We start from the raw sequence: 24787 nt of genomic DNA, 5'->3' as shown, positions 1-24787 counted from the left end.
GGTTTGTACTCTTGGTAGCCTGAATTGAAGGATAGGAGCCTTGATTGGAATAGGAGCGGCCCGGAAGAGCGACTCCTGCCTCTGCCAGCCCTCACAAAAAACCAGAGGGGAAAAACGTTTTTAATGGATTGTTGAGCCTTGTCCAAAGAGGCGAAGGTAGTGACAAATTTACTCCAAACAGAAGTCCGTCCGCCTTGATGCTGGGATCTAGAGGAGCCAGATTGGCAAAATTAGGATCAAGCTTGATAAGCAGCCCTTTATGGCGTGTGTGAATGATAGCCGCGTTGGTGTTGCCTAAAAGACATAAGACTCGTTGGACCCACAAAGAAATATCCTTAGCACAGCAATCAAATCTTGAACTTCCAAGCGAGCAGATTCTGCCAGATCGAAAATGCGAGCCAAAGGACCCACAATATCCAAAAGCTTGTCCTGGCAGGTGGACCAAGCTTTGTCTACCCCTTTGCTTGGGTCTTTGACGAATTTCGAGAAAAAGGTAAGGAGAGGTTGGTCAATGGAAGGACCAACTGTAATGTTGGAAGGTAAGGAAGGTTTGGGACATTCGGATTTTTACTTGGATCGGGCCGACGTGTCTAGGGGAAGCCGAAGTCTGGCTGAAATATATTCGCCAGCATGCGAAGCATGGAACCACTCCGTAGAGTTGGGATGGCAAATCGTGGAAGGATCAAACATGGGAACTCCATCAGAATCCAAAACTGGAGAAAAAGCAAAGGAGTCGGATTTATGCTTCTTAGAAGGGGGGAAGAAGGGTCCTGGACGTGAAAAACATCAAACAAATCATCATCTGCGCCACCCATATCATCGTCTGTGTCCATAATTGTGGAAATCACCAACTTTTCAGGTACCTCAACATGTTTAGCTTTTGATTTTCTTTTTCCTTCAGCAGAGGATGACAACCCCTCCTTAGAAGGAGGCTTGGGAGGATCCAAGTCCTCATTCTGGAGAGAGGGAGCCTCGCTAATCAAGCGTGATGCATTTTTGGAGGTATTAGACGACACAGAGGGTACCAATTTTCTCTTTCTGCTATCCCCCACAGAATGGGCCAAGGCTTTAGACAACAGACTGAGCATAGAGTTTTCCATACCTTTGGAAAAACGCTTCATGGATGCTTCAACAGCATTCCCCACAGAAGTATTAAAAAAAGCATTTAAATCACTTTTAAAGGCTTCGCCCTCTTCATTATGCAGTTCAAACCCTGAAGAACTATCAAGTTCCATTATAAAGAGAGAAGAGCCTAAGTAGAGCAAGGGTTAACTTGAGGGAACCAGGAGGAGCTGGAGGCTGAAAAACGTGTAGAATCAGCACTGGACACTCCCACAATGGGAGGAGTTTAAGAGGGAAGAGGCACCAGGCTCAGAGCGGTCACCGGGATAGAAGCGCCGGCGAACTGAAACGTGCTCTCTGAGGGCGAAGGAAATGCCGGAAAACCGTTGTGCGACGCGATAACACAAAGGTAAACGCGTGCGCGAGCAAATGAGACAGTCAGTGACGCTGAAAAAGGGAAGCATCGTAGCAAAACATACGCGTGCGATGAGGGAAAGTAAACAGACGCCTTGCGACGCGGAGGCTGAAAAAGCACCACATGCGAGGGCAAGAAACAGCTGAGCGCTGAGCAGCACGCGTGCAAGCTTAACAGATAATAGTTGGCTCAATGTTAGGCATACAGAAACAGGAACAATAAATAAACAAATTCAACATTTAACACATATAGAAATGCACAAACAGCAGAGCAACGAAGAGAAGGCACTTATCTGACTGCGAGCAGCAAGAAAAGAGGACTGTTCGCAGTCAGTTGTGCCGTTTTACATGTGGCTTCTGCCTGATTGGTTATCTTGTTCTGTTTTATTGCGTTCCTATAGGCCAGTTGTTTTGCTTGGCCCTTTGGGAACTGTAGTCTTAGTGCTTATCTTGGCTGCTATTTAAATAAACGCAAGATTAGAAAGCATAATATCAGCTTCCGGTCTTGCCATAAAATGTATGTGCTTGTCTTACCACTTGAATTCAGTGACAGGCACACTTCCCACTTTCGTGTTGGCTAGCTGTTGCATCGTGACTTGGTAATTTTACATTTCCTCCCTATTTTATTCACACTACTCTTTCGTGTCTACTGACTTGCATCGTGAGTTCAGTAACAGGCACATTTTGTACTTTCATATTTTGTGCTTGGTTTCTTCTTACTTACAACAGTTTCTGGTACAGTCCGGAAACATTTATTTATTATGGCTTCTTCAAAAAAAGTTGTTCAGCCTCCACCGTTTTTACAAAATCCTAGGAAACCCTTAATGCCTTTTAGGAAATGGCTTAGGGTTTTTGAAAACTACTTAGGAGCAATAGACACTTCTAAATATAATACTATCCGTCGTGCTGCTCTCTTGTTTAATCATTTGGGTGATGCTTGTCATCAAGTTTTTGATCTTTTGCTTTTTGTTCCTCCACCACTTTCTGATGAGGCAGTCTGTGATGTTTATTTAGAAGGTATTTCTAGATTATCCATACAATATAGAGATGAACCTTCTATTATGCTTGAAAAGAAGCTTTTTTCAAAAGGAAACAGATGGCTGATGAAACTATAGAGGATTATTTTGCAGTACTCAGAATTCTAGCTGCCAAATATGAATTTTGGTTTAGTCTTCATGTTTCTTTACGTGATCAGTTCATTTCTAATTGTTATAAAAAAAAAATCCAGGAACAGATTTTGACATGCAATAATCCATCTTTGGATGAAGTCATGGATTTTGCCCGTAGTATTTTTTTTTCACAACAAACTTTTATTGTTGACATCAATCATAGTACAAGTGCCCCATAAAGCGTCCAATACAAATATACATGGTAGCAAATATATAAATCAATATTTCCAGTAATAGTAAAGGATGAATGCCACAGAAGATACATTGCAAGAAAACCTGCAAATAAAAGAAAAAGAAAAAAAGAAGAAACAACAAACTGTGCCACTTTGCCTTCCCTTAACAAGTGTATTAATTCTAAATGGAGAGAGAGATTCTGCCATTGATAATCGAAGCGATTACAAGCAATACAGACATGTCGATCAAAATATATCATATTATGGGCTCACCGCCATCAGAATGGGGGGGGGGGTTCCAGATATAATCCCCTATAGTCTGCCCACTGCTTCCAAATTTTGTAGTGTTTACGGGGGCATCAACTGGCCTCGAAAACTGTAAGTTCGAGGCCAATACAAAAATCTAGGCCCTTCTGCACACACCCCAAGCAATGGCGAAAATTCATTCTTCCAGGTCCAGTCGATATCTCTCTTAGCCAGTGTTAGATCTAGGAAGAGGAGATGGCGCTTATATCTATTCCCAACAATGTCCTCTGTAATGTGTAACATAGCCAGTCTTGATGAAGAAGCAAGAACGCATTCCAGAACTTCAGACAGACATGTGAACACCCCCTTCCAGAATTTTGACAGTGCTGGGCACGCCAACGCTGTGTGTAAAAATGTGCCCTCCATAGATTTGCAGCGCAAACGGTGTGGGGGGATGTGATGAGTCCGGCGCAACATAGCCTATGTCTGGTGTAGTAGGCTCTGTGTAAGTATTTAAACTGGATGAGACGCAAGCAAGCTGCAATTACTGCACTGCGTGGGGACTCCAAAGCCTCCAACCAGTCATCTACATCCAAGGGACCTAGATCTTGCTGCTATGTCGCTCTAGTTTTATCGTGTGGTGGGGGTGTTGTTAATAAGTGTGCAGTATATTTTGGTGATTCTTTTGCCCGTAATATTGAGCGTTCTGTTATCTCTACAAAAATACTTACGGAGGACCTTAGAGTAATGTCAGGTGATTCTAATGTTGCTTCTATTACAAATGCTGATGGCTTAGAAGTTAGTGCGATCATTAATACGCTTGTTTCAAAAAAAGAATGTTACCAGACAATATATGGTATTTTATAGATGTGGTTCCAAATCGCATATTGGAAACAATACTTCATGTCCTGCACAAGGATTTTTATTCTATTTGTAAATTGCAAAAAACTAGAAGCAAGGTAAACCAAATAGAAGTGGAGGACGAAAAACAATGTGAGTCTTTGAAAAATGTTTTATTAAATGTGGATACAGATATGGTAGCCAGTCAAAGGAAAAGTGGTGGACGAAAAACAATGTGAAAAGGTGCAGAGGATCAATTTGTGATGTTACCATTGGTACTGTTGACTTAAGTGTGATGGCAGACTCAGGGGGCCAGATGTAGGTAGGCCGTTACCGATCGGTAACGGCCGAAAATACCGATTATGGGCCCTTACCGATCGGTATACAGCCATCGAGATGTAGGGCAAAGAAAAAAGTCAAAATCGGAGCGAAAACCGAATCGGAATGAGTACCGAATGGAAAAGAATCCGATACGTACATACCGAAAATCGGATATGTAACGAATCGGTAACACACCGAATCGGATGCAAACACCGAATCGGTCCATGTACCGAATCGGTAGTGACACCGAATCGGAAATTATCCGAATCGGTCCATGTACCGAATCGGTAGTGACACCGATTCGGAAATTATCCGAATCGGTCCATGTACCGAATCGGTAGTGACACCGATTCGGAAATTATCCGAATCGGTACATGTACCGAATCGGTAGTGACACCGAATCGGAAATTATCCGAATCGGTCCATGTACCGAATCGGTAGTGACACCGAATCGGAATCAAGCCAATTCGGTCCATGTACCGATTCGGTAGATATACCGATTCGGACATAAGCCGAAGCGGAGAACCTACCGATTCGTTTGAATCACCGATCGGGAAATTCCCCGAATCGGACAGATGGGGAGATGTAGGGAGGCACAGAAACACCGATTTCGGCTCAAAATCGGTAGAATTCACTCGGTATTTACCATGGATTACAATCAGGTGGTAACCAACTCCAACCCATAAAAACAGCCCCTAAATGCATTGCAACTTGCAGGATGGCAGCTTTTTATGTCATTGCGAGGCGGCTACGGCTACAGCAGGAAGGACAGAGGGAATGGCAAAGAAATGAACAGGTCTACAGACAGAGGATAACCCTGTTCATGCTCACAGAGGCAGAGATCCTACAGAGATACAGGCTAGACTCTGACACCATTCTTGAGCTCATCAGGGACCTCAAACCATTGTTGGGCACACGCCATCCCAGCACACGTCCAGGTGCTATGCAGCCTACACCTGCTTGCGTCTGGCAGCTATCAAAGTGGAGTTGCAGCGGTAGGAGGGGTGACCCAGAGCAGCCTGTCAAGGTTCTTCCACACATTCCTTGACGCCATGATACACAGGATGGACCAATACATCTCTTTCCCTGCAACCCACGCAGAACTGCTACAAACTAAAGCTGACTTCTATCAGATGGCACAATTTCCCCAAATCATTGGCTGCATAGATGGCACGCACATTCCGATTTGCCCACCAGCGGACACAGAATACATATACCGCAATCGGAAGTCTACGCACACCATCAACGTGCAGGTGATCTGCAATGCGAAGTGCACCATCACAGACCTGGTAGCAAAATTCCCAGGGAGTACCCACGACTCCTATATTTTCCAACAGAGCGGCATCTATGCACGGCTGATGGCTGGCGAATTTGGTGAAGGATACCTCCTAGGTGAGACACATCATCAGACCCCCATAACACAAAGTAGCTAGGTGTAATACATGTATGCATGTGTGTAATGTTACCCCTTTCCCTTCCAGGCGACAGTGCATATGCCCTCCGCTCATTCATACTCACCCCCTACCTCAACCCCTCCACACCCAGCCAAAGGAGGTACAACCGGGCCCACAAAAGCACAAGGAATGTCGTCGAACGGACCTTTGGCATCTGGAAAAGTAGATTCAGATGCCTGCACAAGAGTGGAGGTGCAAGGCAGTATACCCCCATCACCTGCTGCAAGATCATAGCTGTATGTGCAATGTTACACAACCTTGCGGTGAAGAAGGGCACTGAGGTGGAGTTGTCTGACTACGAGGACTATGACGACGACGAAGCTGTGCCACTGACACAGCCAGCTGGGGTGTCTACGCCAAGTGATGGCAGATACAGACGTGAGGAGATTACAGAAAACTATTTCTGAGTGAGTACAGATGCACAGACAGGTAAATGGCTGTGGTGAAAAGCAAATTTTAATACTGTTGCAACACAGTTACTGCACTGATGTGCAACAAAAAAAAGTGTAATAGCTAAGAAAACAAAAGTCTAAGGTCCAGGTTGCCTCACCCGCCCTTGCAAGCCTACTTCTTTGAGCGCTTGGCAGCCCCACTGGGGTGTCCCTCACCCCCTTCAGAATGTCCTGCGGCTTCTGCGGAGCGCCTGGTGCTCCTGCGTGGCTCTGACGCAGCGCTGGCCGGGCTGCTGCGGCTGCTGCTGTCCCCAGCATCCCCCAGGTCCAGGGCAGGATTTGCGGCAGTGTTTGAGATAATCATGGCCTCCATTGCTGTAGTGATGCGGGCCATTCCCCTTGTTATCTCGGCGGTATTTTGGGTGAGACTTGACTCCATGTTGGCACCGCGCTGACAGAGTTGCGCCGTTGCAGCAGCAAGGCGGCTTATGGAGCGGTTTTGCACGCGGGCATCCCGCCTGCGCGAGAGCTCATGCTCCTCTAGTCGGCCGCATAACTGGGTAATGGCAGTGGTTAGCCTGCCTAGACCTGCTGCTACCTCCTTGTTGGTATCTACAAAGGCCTTGAAACCTTTCACCATCTCCCCCATCTGCAGGTTGTGCTGCAGGAGCTGGCGTTGGCAGGCCATGATGGACTTCGCCTGCTGCCTTTGGATTTTCACCATATTCCCTTCAAGGCCCAGGAAGACACTGCCCTCCGGTGCTGGCGCTGCAGTGCTGGGAATGGCACGGCGCCGGGTACTGCTGCTGCCGGCCTGCTGAGTGGGCTGGGGTGCCACTGGTGGGGGTGTGGTGCTGACCGGGGCCTGAGCCCCTGCTCCCAGGAAAGGGTTTACTGGAGCCACAGCCATAATCGTGGCAGGAGCTGGTGTAGGTGGATGGAGGTCCCTTGTCGGGGAATTCTCTGGGGAGAACAGCAAGGGGGGTGTGCTCGGCATTTGTGGGGAGTGAAGTAAATCATAGTCAATTGCCAGGTCTCCCTCAATACCCAGCCCAATGGTGTGGTCCTCCTCCTCCTCGGCAGCCTGACTCGTGCTCGGCCCTGTGACTGCACTGGTAGTTGGTGCTGCTGCCTCTGTTGTCTGTGGTTCTCCGCCTGATGGTGCCCCTAGGTACAAAGAAGCATTTGTAAATTGAGTGCCGATGTATTACAGTCAGTACAATTAAAGCATTCCACATGTCCTTAGAATGTGTTCCACTGTTTCCTATCTTGTGATTCTGCACTGCCATATTTTGCTAACTTCTGCTGACTACATATACCATGATGCTTGTCTCTTGTATGTTGGTTACAGTACTGGGCTGGGGTTTGGCTGTGCATTGTGTCTAATGGGGAGGTGTCTGGTAGGGTGTGTCATGATGCGCATGCTTCTTACCTGTAGCTGTAGCTCTGGCTGAGCTGTCCAGGGTCCCAATTCCGGTCACGCTCTCCCTCTCAATGGTGCTGGAGACCAGTTCCTCCAGCTCTGTGAGGGGTGGCGCCGGGTTCCTGCCTCCACCTGTGACTCCAGCTTGCCTCTGGATCTCAGCCATCTTACGTTTTGGTCAGGCTGCGGATATCATAGAAGCGCTTCTTCAGCTCATCAAGGGACCTGGGGGTGACACCTACAGCATTGACCTTTTGGGCGATTTCACTCCAGAGCCTCCTCTTGGTGCTGTCTGGCACATTGAGGGACAGCTTCCCGAATAGCTGTGCCTGTGCACCCTCACCACCTCCTCAACCAACACCTGCAGCTCGATGCTGCTGAACTTTGGCTTCCTCTTCTGGCTGGACTTCTGGCTCTCACTCTGGTTTGCCATCTTGCTCTCAACAGTTCTCTACCTCCTACTCCCACTGCTGCTAACTGTGAGTGTTCAGCTCAGGCTGGCTCTCCAGAAAGTTCTTAATTAGCTGCACCTGCCAGGGTTGCCACTCCCTGTTTGGGTGGGGGAGGGGGGATCCACCTCATTGGCTGAATCGGCTTTTACCGAATCGGCTTTTACCAAATCTGATTTTACCGAATCGGATGTTAACGATTCGGTAAAATCCGATTCGGATTTTACCGATTCGGTTTCTTCAATGCATTCCTATGGGCTTTTTGCCCATGGGTGTGTTTTCATACCTCCGATTCGGTAATTGCCGAATCGGATTTTACCGACTCGGCTATTTCCGAATCGGTGGTAGCCGATTCGGCTATTTCCGATTCGGTGGTAGCCGATTCGGTACTTTCCGATTCGGTCCGTGCCGAATCGGTACGTAGCGATTCACATTACCGATGCCGACCGATTCGGTATTATTTCGCTGTTTGTTTGCTACATCTCGTTTTCCGATTTCAGAATACTGATTCGGCCCGCCTCGGTATTTTGAATTCGGTAAATCCCTTTTACCTACATCGGGCCCAGGGTCACCTATTACCGTTCTAGCTGAGAAAACCAATTGTAAATTGTGATCTACTAAATTATTGATTCGCTGAGACGTCAATCCCAAAGCTTTTGGAGACTATGATATTATAGTGAAGCAATATTTTAATAGCAGCCTCAAATTCAAAGGAAGAAACATTTTTAGAAAGGTTTATGTGGCTGAGAATGGGCGTGTTATCTTAGGGTGGCAAGACCAGGCGAAATTAGGTATCATTCTTTTTTTAAAAAAAACATTTTTATTTGCATTTTTGTGTAACTCAACAATTCAATCATGTCATCTCCAGCACACATTTCCCGATCTCCCATTCTCCACTCCCCCCCCCCCCAAACATCTGTAGCTAGTTCCAAGGCAATGTAAACCAGAGTCCAAAGTGCAATAGTACAGTAGTCTCTCATATTCGGCTTGTGATGTCTCCCTAGTTGGCTTAGACACATTCCTGATTCCCCTCTAAGTATATAGCCTTCATAGCCCAGCATCCAGCCCGTGGTATGTTCTCCATTTGCCCCAGACCTTACGGAACTCCTTCGGGCATCCCCTCGCCCTGTAAGTGACCCTTTCAGCGGCCATGTAAAGGTCCATTCTTCTCCTCCATTCCCCCCATTCTGGTGATTCTGGCGCACCCCAATGTTTAGCTATTTCCCTTTTGGGCACTACCAGCGCCAGGACCAAAAAGGTCAGCAGAGGACGTGCCAGATCTACGTCATTTGTCACTCCTAGAAGGGCCAATTTGGGCTCTGGGTCGATAGGGGTCTCCAACACCTCACTTAACTCCGTGAATATAGTTCCCCAATATGCTTGGATTGTAGGGCATGTCCATATGATGTGGTAGAAGTCTCCTCCCGTGTCCCTGCATCTAAGGCACCTAGTGTCTTCCGTCCGTCCCATTTTATGAAGCCTCACTCTGTCGTGGTATGTTCTGTGCAGCACATTAAACTGGATGAGTCGCAGTCTAGACTTAATGGCCACATCCCTGGGATGCATTAGGACCATTTCCCAATCAATTTCCTCCATGTCCCACACCGCACTCTCCCATGTTCTCCTGAGTTTCTCCAGGTCTCCTAGCATATTGTTTGTCAATGTTCTATATGTGAGAGATACCCCTTTTTCCTGTACCTGTTCCTGTAACAACCTACCCTCTAGAGGTGCGTTATCCGGGAGTCCGTCTAGTGGTATTTTTTCCGCTCGCCAGGCATGTCGTAACTGGGCATATTTGAAGAACTGCGTGCGGTGCAGTCCGAATTCGGACCTCAGTGCTGCAAATGATTTCAGGTCTCCCCCTGCCACTATGTCGCCCAAGGTGGAGATCCCAATATCGTCCCACCTCCAGAAGCCTTTTAGCTTATTCAATTCCGCGAGCTACACACAGTGCCAAATCGGCGTCTGTCGGGTGGGTTTGTTTCCCCAGCCCGTGCGACTCATCGCCTTTTTCCACAGTTGTAGGGTATTACTCGTCGCGGGGAGAAGCTGTCCTCGTCGAGCACCCCCATACAGATAGTACAACAACGGACTAACTGAGAGTTTATGTCTCTTAATAACATAGATGGGGTGGTCTGCCGGTGCATGCATCCAGTCATTGATCGGGGCTATATGTTCCGCCCAGTAGTAGGCCTCCAAATTTGGGAGCGAGATCCCTCCGCTGTATTGATGGCGTTGGAACGTGCGCAGTGCCACTCTGGATTGTTTACCCAGCCACAGGAAGGACCTAAGTTCCGCATGAATTCTCCCAAAGACTTTCGTCAGGAGAGGGTAGTACTCATTCTGTAGGGCATATAAAAATTTGGGGAGTGTGATCATCTTAAACATAGCCGCCCGGCCCAGTATGGTGAGGGGGAGCTACCTCCAGCGGGTCGCGTCCTCTATAAAATTCAATATTATTCGTTCTACGTTCCGTTGGTAGGACTGTGTGCGATCCAGGGTATTTAAAACCCTCCACTGTCGTCAACAACCTTCCAGGAAGGTCCGGCAAGCTTCCCTGTCCCTTGGGATCATAGAGGACCGACTTGTGCCAGTTTACCTGGTACCCCACATGCCTGCCATATCGTTCCAGTTCCAGAAACATTTCCGGAATTGTGGATTCCGGTCGTGTAATGTATAAGAGGATGTCATCCGCATAGAGTGATATTTTTTCGTCTGCGGAGTCGAACTCACTCCGTCTAAATCCCCTACTGGCTACATTCTGGCGCACTATAGCTGCCAGCACATCTATCGTGAGTGCGAACAGGAGGGGGGACAACGGGCAGCCCTATCTGGTCCCCCTTTGGACTGGGAATTCCCTCGATACAGCCCCGTTCACTCTCACCTTAGCTCTAGGTTCTGTACAGAGCAGCTGAACCCATTTCCGGAATTTGGGGCCAAAACCGAACTTTTGCAGGACACCCTCAAGAAATGGCCAATGTACCGCGTTGAAAGCTTTCTCAGCGTCAAGGGAGAGGAACCAGTGTGGATCCTCCCTGTCTCTCACTTCTTGCAACCAATTGTGGGTACGTCGGAGATTTAACCTAGTGGCCCTATTCGGGAGGAACCCTGTTTGATCGAGATGTACTAGTTCCGATACTACCAGGCGAAGGCGCAATGCTAGAATAGTTGCCAGATGTTTTGCCTCTATATTCAAGAGGGAGATAGGGCGGTACGACGCACAATCGTCGTGTGGCTTCCCTTCCTTATGTATCAGGACTATTATTGCCAGACTCAGATCTGGGGGGAGTCTCCCCTCCTCCAACGCCCGTCGAATAGTCCCTTTAGATGGCGTGTCAGGAGGTCCGCCGTACGTTTAAAAAACTCGGCCGGGAACCCGTTGGGACCCGGGGTTTTACCCGGTCTGAGCCTAGCTAGGGCCTCGGTGATATCGTCAAGAGCAATGTCGGCCTCTAGGCCTTGATGGGCCTCAGAGGATAGGGTTGGTAATTCAACTGTTTCCATGTACTGTAGCGCCTCCTCACAAGTCCCTAAATCTCTAGCTCGGTAGAAGCTTTCATAATGGTCTGCAAATGTCTCGGCAATAATAGCATCTGATCTTATCAGTGCTCCCTTAGTGTCTCTGATTTGCTTCACCCATCTCGCTGCGCGCTCTTTTTTACTGAGCCACGCCAGTAGTTTGCCCGACTTATTCCCCACATCATATAGCCGATGCAACGTGGCTAGTGCCTGGGTTTTGGCCTCTCCTGTGACCATCTCTCGGTACTGTCTCTGCGTGTCTGTCAGTCGCCTGAGAGTCCCCGTCTCTTTCGAGACCTGGTATTCCCTCTCCAAATCCAGAATGCTCGTCTCCAGTGCCACTGTGTCAGCATGGAGCTTCCTCCGTTCAGCCGCTAATCTAGACTGTGCCCTGTCTCACATTACCGTTTTTAGAGCCTCCCAGAATGTTACTTTGGAGTGGACCGTCCCTTCATTGTCGGCCACATAAACCTTCACGTCTGCTCTCAGACCCTTCAATACACTCACATTTTGTAAATCCCATGCCGTCAATCTCCAGGACCCTCCACTCCTATCTCTCTCCAATCCCACTCTTGCTAGAAGTGGGGAGTAATCAGAGATCCCTCTTACCTTATATTCCGCAGTGTCGTCTATTGCCAGGTGTTGCCTAGACATAAAGATGTAATCCAGCCTCGAGAACACTTTATGCGAGCCCGAGAAGAAGGAGTAGGTCCTCTGGTCTGAGTGTAACCACCTCCACACATCTGTGAGTCCCATGTTTGTAATCATTCGGGACAGGGGGGTCCGGGCCTGGTCTCTGGACGCCAGTCCCATCCGGTCCATCCCTGGGTCCATCACATCATTAAAATCCCCACCAAGGATCTGTATAGTGTCAGCTGTGTCAAGGAGTATATCTACTACTTTCTTAAGCGTGTTAGCCTGCAGTTTCGGGGGGGGGCGTATACTGAAAGTATTGTGTACTCACGTCTATTCCAAGTCCCCTTCACCCCGCGTACGTCCCCTGTGTATCCGTCCATGTTTGAGTTATGTGGAACGGTGCAGTCTTCTTCACTCCTCTCGAGCCCGTGGTGTATCCTGCATGTGCTAGAACCTTGTAGTGTCCCCTAGCTAGGAATGCACAATTTGTCCCCTTGAGGTGCGTTTCCTGCAATAGTGTTATGTCAGGGCTTAGCCGTTTAATGTGGGAATTCACCAGCCCCCTCTTAATCTTACTGCCAAGCCCGTTTACGTTCCATGTTAGGACGCTAAATCCCCTTTGGTCCCTGTGGTTTCTCCTATCGTCACCTGAGAATCTGGCGTGTGTGTGGCTTAGTGTAGTCGGCCTCCTGCAAGGAGGTGTCTCCCGGTGGACTTGAGTGTGCAGCTAGTATGACATGATCGTTCCCCCCCTCCTCATCCCCCCACCCCCCCTGGTACCTACGACCCCGCCATTAAGAAACTTTGAACAACCCCAACTTTCCCCCGCTCCCCCCTCCCCACCTTCCTCCCCCATCCGTCCCACCATTTACCTCCCTCCGCGATAGGACTTATTGGCAGGAAAAGGTCTGTCGCCCCCCCCCCCCGGTGTCCCTCCCCTCTTCTGACCTACCCCAACTTGACAGCCTACAAGAACTAGGAAGGATACTTTCCCACAATGCCCACAGTTCTATGAGGTAGTTCGTGATCAGAAAAGGAAAGATACAATAGTAACCAAATAGTACTTAATGAAAAATAACAATGGGGAGGCGTGTGAGCCACTTGCGTGCTGCCCGCCGGTCTAGCCGATATCTCGTCCATCCAGCGTCATTCATGTTCAAGTATTGAGGTCCTTGTCCTCGCCCTGCACTAGGGCACTGCCTGTAGGTGGGTCCCTCTCCAGCTTGTTGATGGCAGCCACCAGTGGATAAAGTGACTGATCTTCCTCATCGTCGCTCCCTGTTGTAGCACCACCAGTGTCGTCCTCTTCCTCAGGACGTTCCTTGGCGGCTAGGGCACGAAATCTGGATCCTGCTTGGCTGTCCCGATGTGGGGAGGCAGGGTCCCGGTGTCTCCTAGGGGACCTATTCTGTGAGGGGTACGGCGTTGTTTGTGTCTTCCTCATCCCCCGTACTCTGCGCCGGCGCTGTGGTTTCACCATCTCCCAGAGGTTGCCAGTTGAGGGGCCCTCCATCGCCCCGTTCAGCTCGCCCCCTTCACCTCTCCGGGATGGTGGGTGTTCTTCTAGCCATTGCCATGCGTCATCCGGATGAGTGAAGAAGTGCATCTTTTCCTTATATATTACTTTAAGTTTAGCTGGGAAAAGGAGCATATATTGTATCTTCAGATCCCTAAGTTTAGCTTTTACTGTGTCGAAGGAGCGTCTCATCTTCTGTACCTCTTGGCTGTAGTCCGGGAAGATAATTATTTGTGAGTTTTCTACTCGTATCTCACCCAGCTTCCTGGCTTCTCGCAAGATCGTATCTCTGTCAGCGAAGTTGAGGAACCTCGCTATGATCGGTCTAGGCCTTCCCCCAGCCAAACGTTTCACCATGAGTGCCCTGTGGGCCCTTTCAATGATGAAGCAGTTGGAAAATGTCGCTTGGGGCAGCGTTTCGATCAGCCATGTGCGCAAGAACTCCGCCATATTGGATCCCTCGATTCCTTCCCTAAATCCCACAAAACGGAGGTTGTTGCGTCGTGCCCTGTTTTCCGCATCATCAACCTTCCACAGCAGTTGCTTATGGGAGTCCGTCAGTTCTTTGACGTCTTTCCGTAGGGCATGTATGACATCCTCTGCTTCGCTCCGCCTCGTTTCCGCCGTGATGACTCTCTCCGTGAGGTTTCGGAAATCCTGCCGTAGTAGGTTGACCTCCACTCCCACCTCTCCTATTTTCACCTCTAGGGCCGCTCGAGAAGCCTGAATATCTTCCCTGGACGCCTGTATCGCTCCCATCAGAAGGGCCATGTCCGAGCTCGCTGCTGCTCCCTCCATAGCGTTGGTGGGAGGCGCCACTGCAAACTTATCTATGGGTCCATGCTTCGGGGCCTTAGGGATCGCATCCTTCTTCCCCATACCGGTCTCGCAGCCGGGGAAGGCGAGGTCTGTGCTCCTTGCGGCGTTCCGGCCTTCACTGCGCCGCCTCTCTGTGGGCTTCGTCTGACGCTGTAAATGCCTTTCTTGTCCGCCTTTCACCGCTGTCCCGAAAGTCCAGGGTTTCGCCCTGCTAGGGGTCACTCTCCACGGTGCAGTGTTGCTCGCCACGTCCAGGGCGCGGCGCAGAGTTGCGGCGCTTTGGGTCTTCTGGGACTATCGCTGGCGACTTGTGTAGGGCAGGACCATCAGTTTCGCTCGGGGGACTGGGGGGACATGAGGGAGACTAGTGGCACCCAGCTCCGATCTCTCTCACCTTGCCCCAGGCAGCGCCCGAGCCGTCACCTGGGCCTATGTCCTTCTGTGCTCAGCCTCGGCCAGCTCCCCCCGGTCGTTGATGTTTGGCGGGGGAGACGGTCAGGAACCAGTCCGCGTCTCCTCCTCAGCTTGTGTGTCCCTCGGACGAGCCGTTGTGCCTGCAGTAGGTGCGGGGGGAGCGTAGGCAGATTCTCCCTCCGTCTTTTTCCCCAGGGGGTGTCCGTAGATTGTCGGGCCTTTCCCTCTGATGCCTGCTACGGGGAGTGCATGCGCCTCGGTCCGGTTGCTCCCCTTCGCCAGGTGCTCTCTCCCGGGTATATGGTCAGGCTCCCCGGGGCTCACCCACCTCTGACGTCAGTCTGGGGAGTGCGATAACATGTTCTCTTGTTCCCTCCAGACTCGCGGTCGATCTAACCCACAGCTCCGATCTAGGCTGCGGTGGGCGCCGCCATTTTGGATCCGAGTTCGAATCGGCGCGCTGGAGCTTTCCTGATGTGTTTCGTCCTCAGGTCGGCCCCCAGGAGTCACCAGGTCTGCCTCCGGGGTCCGTGTGTTACCCACTACCTTTTGGAAGGATTGAAGGGTTGCTGGATGGGGTAAGTGCAGTCAGATAAAGTCGGCTCGGCGGAGCTGCGGCAAAGTGCGGCTCACTCGGCCATGTTGCTGGCCACGCCCCGAAATTAGGTATCTTTCTTAAGCCTAGTTGTTATTAACATGTTGCTTTAGGTGAGATGCCTGTCTCAGCTGTTGCTGTTACTGTTACAAGTGATAATAGCCTTGCCAATGTTTTAGAAAAAAATTCTCACGTTTTAAGTGATAGGATTGGTTTTATTAAAGGTTTTGAACACACAATTAAATTAAAACCTAATGCTTGTCCTGTATTACTAAAGGTAAGACCTCTTCCTCTATCTGTTCTTAAGGAACTGGGGGACGTATTGGACAATTTGTGCAGTCAAGGTATTATTTCTAGTTTTGACTCTTCTGTTTGGGTTTCTGCTTCTGTTATTGTTCGCAAACAAAATGTTGAGATTCGTTTGTGTGCAGATTTGAGGGTGTTGAACATCAATATCTTGGTGGATTGCCATCCCCTTCTGAAAATTCATGATATGTTGGCCATATTGGGTTCTAGTAAGGTTTTTTCTACAGTTGATCTCAGATCTGTGTATCACCAAATTCTGTTGAGTGAGAGTTCTCAACACCGTACTACTTTAATTACCCTCTTCAGCACTTATATGTATAGGCGTCTTCCTTTTGGCCTTACTTCCGCAGTAAGCGTTTTATAAAGGTTGATGGATCATATTTTTGAGGCAGTGGATGGTATTCAAGCATTTCAGGATGACATTCTTATTTATTCTGAGGATATTCTTCACCATTTGAAATTATTGAACATATTCATGAAGTAGCTTTATAAGTATGTAATGACAGTGAATCGTGAGAAGCGCAAATTTATGGAAAGGAGTATTGATTACCTAGGTCATAATTTATCGATGGATGGCATTAAGCCTAAAGGGAGCCTTTTAAAAGCGATTAGGGATGCACCTATTACGGAGGATAAAGATACTCTCCGACCAATTTTAGGTGTGAGTGAACACTAGGGTAGGTTAGGTTTGTGCCTGGGGCCTTAAGAAATGTATTTTTAAAAATGTGACGTATGTATGGTCAGATAAATCTCAGGTGGCTTTTGATAACATCAAATAGTTAATTATTAATGCATCAGCCATTAAGTCTTTCATGCATTGTGAGAAGTGTGTTGTTGCAGGGATTCTGCACATACACAGAACTATGCGCAGGATTATGTGACCTCGGTGTATAGGGACTGTACCTTCCTACCACCTTAGTGCCCACGAGCACAGGACCGACTCGCTATAGTGTCTTACTCGCTCTCCTACACAATCACAGAGACGCAAACGAGAGACACCTCAGGACACAACACTCCCAGATCTATCAGGAATCGCGGTAACAAGACACACCTTTCCGCTCATACTCTCATAACTGTCCACAATAAGATCTGACCGAGACACGAATATAGTTTAAAATGTTTATTTTAACTATTGTGCTCTAACATGCAGTATACGTGCCACAACAAGCAGAAAAATGCATAACACGAATATAGTTCGAATTGCAGCTCAGCCACACATCATAAAGGGAGATGTCATCATATAAAGACAATGGAGAAAGGACTATAGTGCCTAACCCTCCTCTCCTTGGTAAGAATAAGTATTATTATATAATAGAAGATCTCTGGGCTATGTCAGCAGACCCCATACCTTAGACTATAGATGGTATTTCTACATTGTAGGTGCGTGTTGCTCTTCTCCCTGGAAAGGTCCCTCTCCAAGTTTGTGTCACCTAAATATGTATCCCCATATTATCGAAGTGTTACTCTCCAGCAGCAGCTGCATTAGTATGTTTTGTCTAGGTACCAGGGCCCGACCAAAACAGAATAACAAGGGGCATTGTTTATCGACCTTGCTCACAATGGTCAGACTAAACTCCATGAACAGGCAGAGAACGAACACAGCAGACAGTTCTCATGTGAAAGGCATAAACAGAGTTTTGCAAAAATAAAGCCATGTAATAACGTGCGCAAAAGCTGCATCATGGCTGCAGGGCACATGCTAACTTAGTGATGTCGACAATGTCCCCATCGGCCATGTGGCAGAATCATCACTGTGGATGCTAGTGCTAGAGGCTTAGGTGCTGATCTTAGTCACTTTGTTGACCAAGATATAAGAACAATTGCTTTCACTTCTAGCGTACTTACTTCTACAGAACATAAATACAGCACTATTGAGCAAGAAGCCCTCGCTTGTTCTTGGGCTGCTGCGAATTTCGAAATGTATATATGGGGATCTAAATTTGATTTGGTCACTAAATCAATAATTTATATGCTGGGGAGCAGTTGTTCCAACAAAGCTTCTTCTCCTTTGATCAGATTACTTTCATGTTTACAGGAATTTAATTTTGAGATTATGTAAATTCCTGGTGGAAAAAAACATCTGCGCAGACTATTTATCTCATTTGCCTATCCAAAGTGAGGGATTGCCTTTGATATATCAGGATGACGATGAGTGTATTATAACGATTTCTGATGTTACATCGAAGTTCCTAATTTCAGAAGCAGAGTGGAATACATGGTGTGACAATGATGATGTGTTTTAGATGGTCAAGAAGTATGCGGTGAATGGATGGCCTTGTGATAGGAGTTTGGGACTGGAATTAAAAGCATTTTCTCAAGTCTCTTCTGAATTGTCCCTTGTTAATGACATTGTCTTTAGGCAATATGTATTTGTTCCTGCAGTGGGATTAAGAGATAAAATTGTCTCTATAGTGCACATGGGGCATTTAGGTATGTCTGCCATGGTTAAAAAGATTAAACAATGCTATTGATGGCCTGGTATTGATGGACAGGTTAGAAAGTATGTAGATAATTGGCGTGAGTGTGTGTGTTCAGATAAGCACTGGAAATGTTCCACTTCTCCTCTATGTCCTGTTGAGTGGCAAAAAGGGGCATGGGAAAAAATTAGATTACATTTTGCAAGGTCCATACAAGGTGTTGGGTGACAATAATAAATATATAATTATAGCAATTGATTATTTTTCAAAATGGCTTTATTTTTATTGTGTTTCATCTCCTGATTCTGTCAATGCGATTACATTTCTTGTCACATTTTTTTATTTTGAGGGTTCTGTTAAGGAATTGGTTTTGAACAATGGAACTCACTTAATTTCTGATGAGATTACTAATTTTCTCAAATCATGGGATAATAAGCACATTAGAGTTTCTCTATATAGTCCATCTTTCAATGGTTTAGTTGCGAGGGCATACCGTAGGCTTAAAGAATGAGTGCAGATTGCTGTCACTAATAAGTTGAACGTGGCTGAGTATTTCAAGCAAAAGGTGTGGGGTTATAATACCGCCCCACATAGCACTAAGGTGTTTCTTCTTTTCTTTTGTTGAGAGGCAGGAAAACATTTGCTTTATTAAAACCTTCTTGGCTAGATGACAGATTAGAACAACGCTATAAGAGTGCAGTCCTGCCAAGTATCATGCAACACGTGTTAGTTTAACGCATTTCAGTGTGATGATCCGCATCACCGCACTGAAATGCATTGTCACACATTATAGCGCCTCCTCAGCTGCTAGCTGGAGTGCTGCTATAATGCACATGAACTGAGCTGCAGCGCCTGTCAGCATGGTGCGCACTGCTCCCAGCAGGCAGAGTCTACTGGGGCTGACTAGATGTGCTGAAGCTCTGCAAGTACTGCTACAAAAGTATCCAAGTAAGACGCACCCGGGCCGACATGTGGTGCCGAACTTAAACTGACATCAGTGCCCACTGGTGAAATTAATGGTCTTCCTGCCGCCGGCGCTTCTTGAGGTTCTGTGGAGCTCCTGCTCCTTCTGACCTCGCCGCAATGCTGTCCCGTTTCCAGCGCTAGTACAGAGGAGTAAAAATACTGCTTAAGGCAGTGCAGGGCTGCAGGCCAGGCTAAAAGCTGATGATACCGCCATCTGCGGTAAAGATGTAATATCTAATGCAACCGGGACCCAACGCCACCAGCCCAGCACAGCTGCCCAGTGACGATCATGATGAATAATCAGTAAATTCCTGGGAGAGCAGGTAATGTATTAACTGTAGTGATCAATTGCATCTTAAAAACACTTCTCCGTAAATACATATATAAATTGCAGTTACAGTACTGAGCTATATGACTAGATCATTGTAGCGTACTAGTGCGCTAACATTTGCAGTGCTTTCCGATATGCATTTCCTCCCTCAGCCCCAGCCCCTGGTAACTGTAGTTGTCTCCTGACAACATTCGAACTCCTCATGAACACTGCTGAGTCCAGGAGAGGCTGAGCAGGTGGTGTGTTTTGGGCAGGCACGCCTCTCATACACGCCTAGCAGGGATCTGCAAATCTAATGAGAGCAATTTTTAATAGAAACCAAGCAGGTTTGAAGCATCGATAATTCAGAGAAAAAGTTCCCATTAATGACCAAAATATAAATATGCATCCCAGTGACCAATTTTGCACCCAGAAGTCCTCACCAGCGTCGTTACTGGGGACAGACGCACTTCGCTACTGTACAGCAGCTGAGTGTGTGTATGCAGCCGGCTGAGTCAGTGAAGGTAACACACATAGAGACACTTCTCAAGGACATGGTAGCTCTATTATTTTTTCCCACCTAGGTGCGGCACTGCTAGTGTTGTGACTTTACTATAGACAAGGAATAATTTAATTAACGCTAACACAGTGATTTCGAACAGAGAAGGGTTAAATATCCCTATTGAAAGCACTTGACTGTACCAATGATACATTGCATATTCCAAAAACTATGATCAGTTATCAAGGGCACTAGTTTAGTGCCCTTCTATTTCTGTGATTTCCAGTAGTTTTAAGATTTTCTTAGTTTCTTGTTGCTCAAATGTGTGTAATTTCTGATATTTATATATGTTACCCTCGTCTTTACTGCTTGATTTTGCTCGCGAGAAAGTGTCACTCATGGGGGTTGAAATGTCACTCATAATTACACTGAAATTATAAAAATGCCACACATACCAATCGGAAACCTTGGCAGCTATGAGAGTGTACATTTAGAGGAAGTGAGAGAACATGCTGTAGACAAGCAAGCGGCTGACAAGAGGTATTTTTATAAAGTCATTAATGTGAGAGTTGAGATTGAGTCCTGGTGACTGGGTTTTGGTAAAATAAAACCTGGTAAAAAGCGAAGGGTGTTTCGAGGTTGTCTAATCCTACCAAAGTACTTAAAGGTTCCAAAATGGCAGTCTTACTTGAAATAAAGGATGGTGGAATAAAAATGCTGTTGTTAAAGTGAGTGAGAAGCAAGCTAAGATTATCAGTGAGGGCGTTGATGTTGCAATTGATAGTGGTGTGTATGATGAGGAAGGATGGTTGCAGTTCAAAAATGTTGGTGAGGGTACTAATTGTTGCAACAGTGCAGCTTGTGGAGACGTGCCAATTGGTGTGGATGTAAGAGCTGAGGTGGTTGTTCCTTCTAATGTGAGTGATGCCGATTGTATTATGCCTACCCACAGTAGAAGGGTTTTATCTGCTCCTGTAAGATTCAAAGATTATGTAATTTATTGATGTTTTAGTTTTCTATTTCGTTTTTATTTTGTTGCTTGTTTTGGGAAATGGGGGATGGTGTAGTGCGTCAGTGTTATTTTTTCTTTAAGTATCTTTCATGTAATGGAATTTAGAATAAGGAACATGCGAATGTGGGAAGCGGATTGTAAGGTTAGGCACACCATCTTTGATGCCAAGCAGGGAAGCTGTCCTGGGTCTTTTATTGGATTAAAAGTATTTTTTAAGGAAGCTTAATCAGCATTTATGTACTTATTTATTTATTTATTCAAAGTTTTATATAGCGCAAACAAGATCTTTGCAGATATCAGAGCGCTTTACAGAAACAAGGGGTAGGGGCAACAGGAGGGTGATTAAACCAACGATTGGGTAAAATATAGTAGTCGGTAGTGAGTGAGTAGCAAAATAGCATAGCAAACATGTAAAAATATAATACAGTGAACGATCAGGTAACCAATAATACAAAAACGGTGCAGTCTTTGATCCAACAATATTTGAATTGTGTACTTATTTGAATTATTGCTGCCTTTACCCGCAACAAAGGGGCCTCCCTCACCTTAGTTTGCTTCCGATAATGAAATTGTGAGAGATAAAGTGCACCAATATATATTTATTTATTTAATTTATTTATTTAATGCATTTTTATATAGCGCGGACTTTACCCGAAGGTGTCCGAGCGCTGTACAATAGAACCAGTTACGTTACATGAGAGAAATGTTGCAAGATAGAACGTTCAAAAATAAACGGGAGACTAGAAGGTAGGGTAAAACCATGGAAGGCAAGAACACAAAATCACACACAACAAGCAAGGGTGAGGAATGTACAAGGAAAATATTAAAAATGTACAATAATGAACGAACTTCCTAGAGGGTCTGAGAATGAAGGTATTCATTCTGAAAGTCCCAAAGAGGCCGATAATAAGAGCCGCCAATGCCTATGTTTTTTTCCGCCGTTAATTAAGCATGTATTTAAACCAGCATTCGTATTTAATCGAACATGAACAGTAATCTAGATCAATACTTAAATAAACAAAAAATAGGAAAACGGGTGTACAGGTTTCCCTTGATTAGTCCCTACACAGCGAGGAAACAGCTCCAAAATGACACTCACTGGACACACCCCTCCTGAAAGCATTCAATATTCATGTGCAGGAACGAAGGGAAAATCTTGCCCGAAAAAAAGATGGCGTCAAGCTCGCGCTCTGAGGTGCGGAAGTAACGTCACCTGCGGAGAAGATAGCGAACGGAAGAGGGGCGGGAGCCGGAAAGGGCTGTTTGTTTTCTATCAAGATGGCGGCTGGGATGTATCTGGAGCATTATCTGGACAGTAAGAGGATGAGACAATTTACAAGGAGTACCGATTTCAGCGAGGGGGAATGGGGGGGACAGTGACGAGAAAGGGTGCATGAGAGAGGCGGGACGGTGTAGATTGGAAGGGGAGGTGCCATTTGAGGCAGAAGTGGGCGGGGGGAGTAAAATGCGAGCATTTGGTGGTAAATATTGTGATGTGCGTGGATGGAGCGGGCAGTGAAAAGGAGTAATGCGATGAGAGCGTATGTCCAGTTAAAGGTGCCTTGCACTTTCCCTATGTCATTAGAGCTTTATTCAATTCGTTCGTTTACAAACTATTGTAGTCCAATTAATTTCAAGCGAGCCAAGATTACAACTCCTGCAATGCAGTAAGCCAGTGAAAGCTTATGTCTCAAATATATGACTTGGCTCCTGTGGTATCGCTAGGCACAGAAGAAGGGCAGAACAAGCGTCCACTATCAACGATGCTGTCAGGGTCACAGGTTCGAGTCCTTACCCAAAAGCCATCGAGCATATACCTATTTGTTGTGACTGCATTCTTCTTATCTGTACGATACAGAATGGTGGCTAAGTACTGGAGGGTGAGCAGATTTCCAATACCAAAAAGTGGGACATTCCGTTAACTGAGGATGCAACTTTTATACATAGTAATACATGTTAATTGAATCGCTTTCTTACAAGGACTGCTAACAAATCATGCACTGAAACTCATGAACGCTTGGCTCTCTGTGTTCTGCCGTCCGTCTCTGAATACGGGACACCTGCTCACCCTATGACAGGCGGGATTCAGGCAAGAACTGAGATAGTTTCTAAATGGTCAGTTGAGGTACCGCTCAAAATAAATATAAGGCAAGTGAATATACAGTCAAATTTGGGGCACAGAAGAACACAACACAACTGATTGTTCTTATTATACCAAAACTACGTTTAATCAACCAACGACGATATAGAATTATATTCAAACTACAAGAACTAAAATAAACATTCATCAGACATACTCAGACGTACATACATACGCTCCATCATTCTCAAAAACAATATAATATGAAAATACAAAAGTTATATTTTGATATTTGATGATACAAAATTGGACACAATAAAAGATTATTAATGATGTCAATTAATATGCATATTGTAACCAAAAGACAAGTCTGGAGGGCTATGAGTTTCGAACATCGTCGTTTATTGATTAAACATATTTCTAGTTTTGGTATAATAAGAACAATAAGTTGTGTTGCGTTCTAATGTGATCCCAATTTGACTGTATAGTCACTTGCCTTAGATTTATTTTGAAACTTTATTATCTCTTCATTTGGCAAGCCATTTCGTTGCAGGGGACCCCTCCTTTAAATAAAAAAAACAGGAGATACCTCGCCACCCCAAGCAATGAGCTCATGTGAAACTGGCGTTGGTGGTCGAGAAACTCCGTGTTGTGCTACCAGTTTGGCAGGAAAGTGAGCCCAGTAGTAGAGGGTAAGCTGAGCAGAAGCAAGTAGGGTCTGATTGGGTCGTTGCAAGCTACATGACATCTCCACATGCTGTCAATAATTTTCACTCTATTATGACCCGCATTCAGCAGTGGATGAATCACAACCAACTAAAACTTAATCCTGGGAAGACTGAGCTCCTTCTCCCTGGTTCCAGTGCTGCTTACTGGGGTCCGCAGTTCTGGCCCATTGAGCTTGGCCCCCCTCCTGCTCCGGCCAAGACGGTGAAGAGTCTCAGAGTGACAATCGATGCCGAGCTCTCGCTTAAATCCCAAGTAGGTGCCACGATCTCTTCATGTATGTTCCAGCTCCGAAAGATCCGGAAGATCAGGCACCTACTACCACATGCGGCATTGGCCCAGGTTGTCATGTCCCTGGTTCTTTCCCGCTTGGACTTTTCTAATTCCCTTTATCACGGACTCCCATGTTCTCTTGTGGGCCGCCTCCAGGTTGTGCAGAACCAGGCAGCTCGTCTTATTTTCAAAGTCCCAAAATGGCAGTCTGCGAAGCCCTTGCTTCATAAGCTCCATTGGCTGCCAGTAGAACGGAGGGCGGCCTTTAAGTTGGGCTGTCTTACGTTTAAATCCCTCCACTGCACCAGTCCTGCCTTTCTTAACTCACTGATCACTCCGTACCAACCTGCACGTAACCTTCGGTCAGCTCATCATCACCTACTTGTCACTCCCAAAGTCAAAACCAGCAAGGTTGGGGGCCGCCGCTTTGCCCACCTCGCACCTGAATTCTGGAATTCTCTTCCAATGGTCATTAAATCTAATGGTTCCTTACTTCAATTCAGGAAGCTTTTAAAAACTTTTCTGTTTTCCAGCACCGGTTAGTTCTGCCTTGGGATTCTGTTTTTTGTTCTGTCAGTTAGCGCCAAGAAACCTCTGGTGTTAGTGCGCTTAAGAAGTCTCACCTAACATAACATAACATCTGCATGGTTATCATAAGGCTTTTAACTGCAAATTTGAGGGGTGGGTCAATAGATATTATTGTAATTGTATCTATATAGCGCTTTCTACTCCTGATGAGGCGCTTTGAGGCGAGTA

At 46.6% G+C, this 24787-nt stretch overlaps 1 protein-coding gene across 2 annotated transcripts in view; it reads left to right on the top strand.

Annotated features, from left to right (window-relative positions):
• Positions 1–22108: 22108 nt before the first annotated feature.
• ING4 (inhibitor of growth family member 4) overlaps positions 22109–24787 on the top strand; it is a 42169-nt gene continuing 39490 nt past the window's right edge. Inside the window, exon 1 of one of the 2 annotated variants that reach the window (XM_086932903.1) lies at positions 22109–22267. In XM_086932903.1, coding sequence (XP_086789029.1) covers positions 22231–22267 — 37 coding nt within the window. In that variant the 5' untranslated portion in view covers positions 22109–22230. The remainder of the gene's footprint in view (positions 22268–24787) is intronic. The other variant, XM_086932904.1, reaches the window with a different exon arrangement.

The sequence above is a fragment of the Lissotriton vulgaris genome, chromosome 7, assembly GCF_964263255.1.
Source record: "Lissotriton vulgaris chromosome 7, aLisVul1.2, whole genome shotgun sequence".
Lineage (NCBI taxonomy): Eukaryota > Metazoa > Chordata > Amphibia > Caudata > Salamandridae > Lissotriton > Lissotriton vulgaris.
Note: the sequence above shows the minus strand (reverse complement) of the source record. Positions and strands in the feature narration are given on the sequence as shown.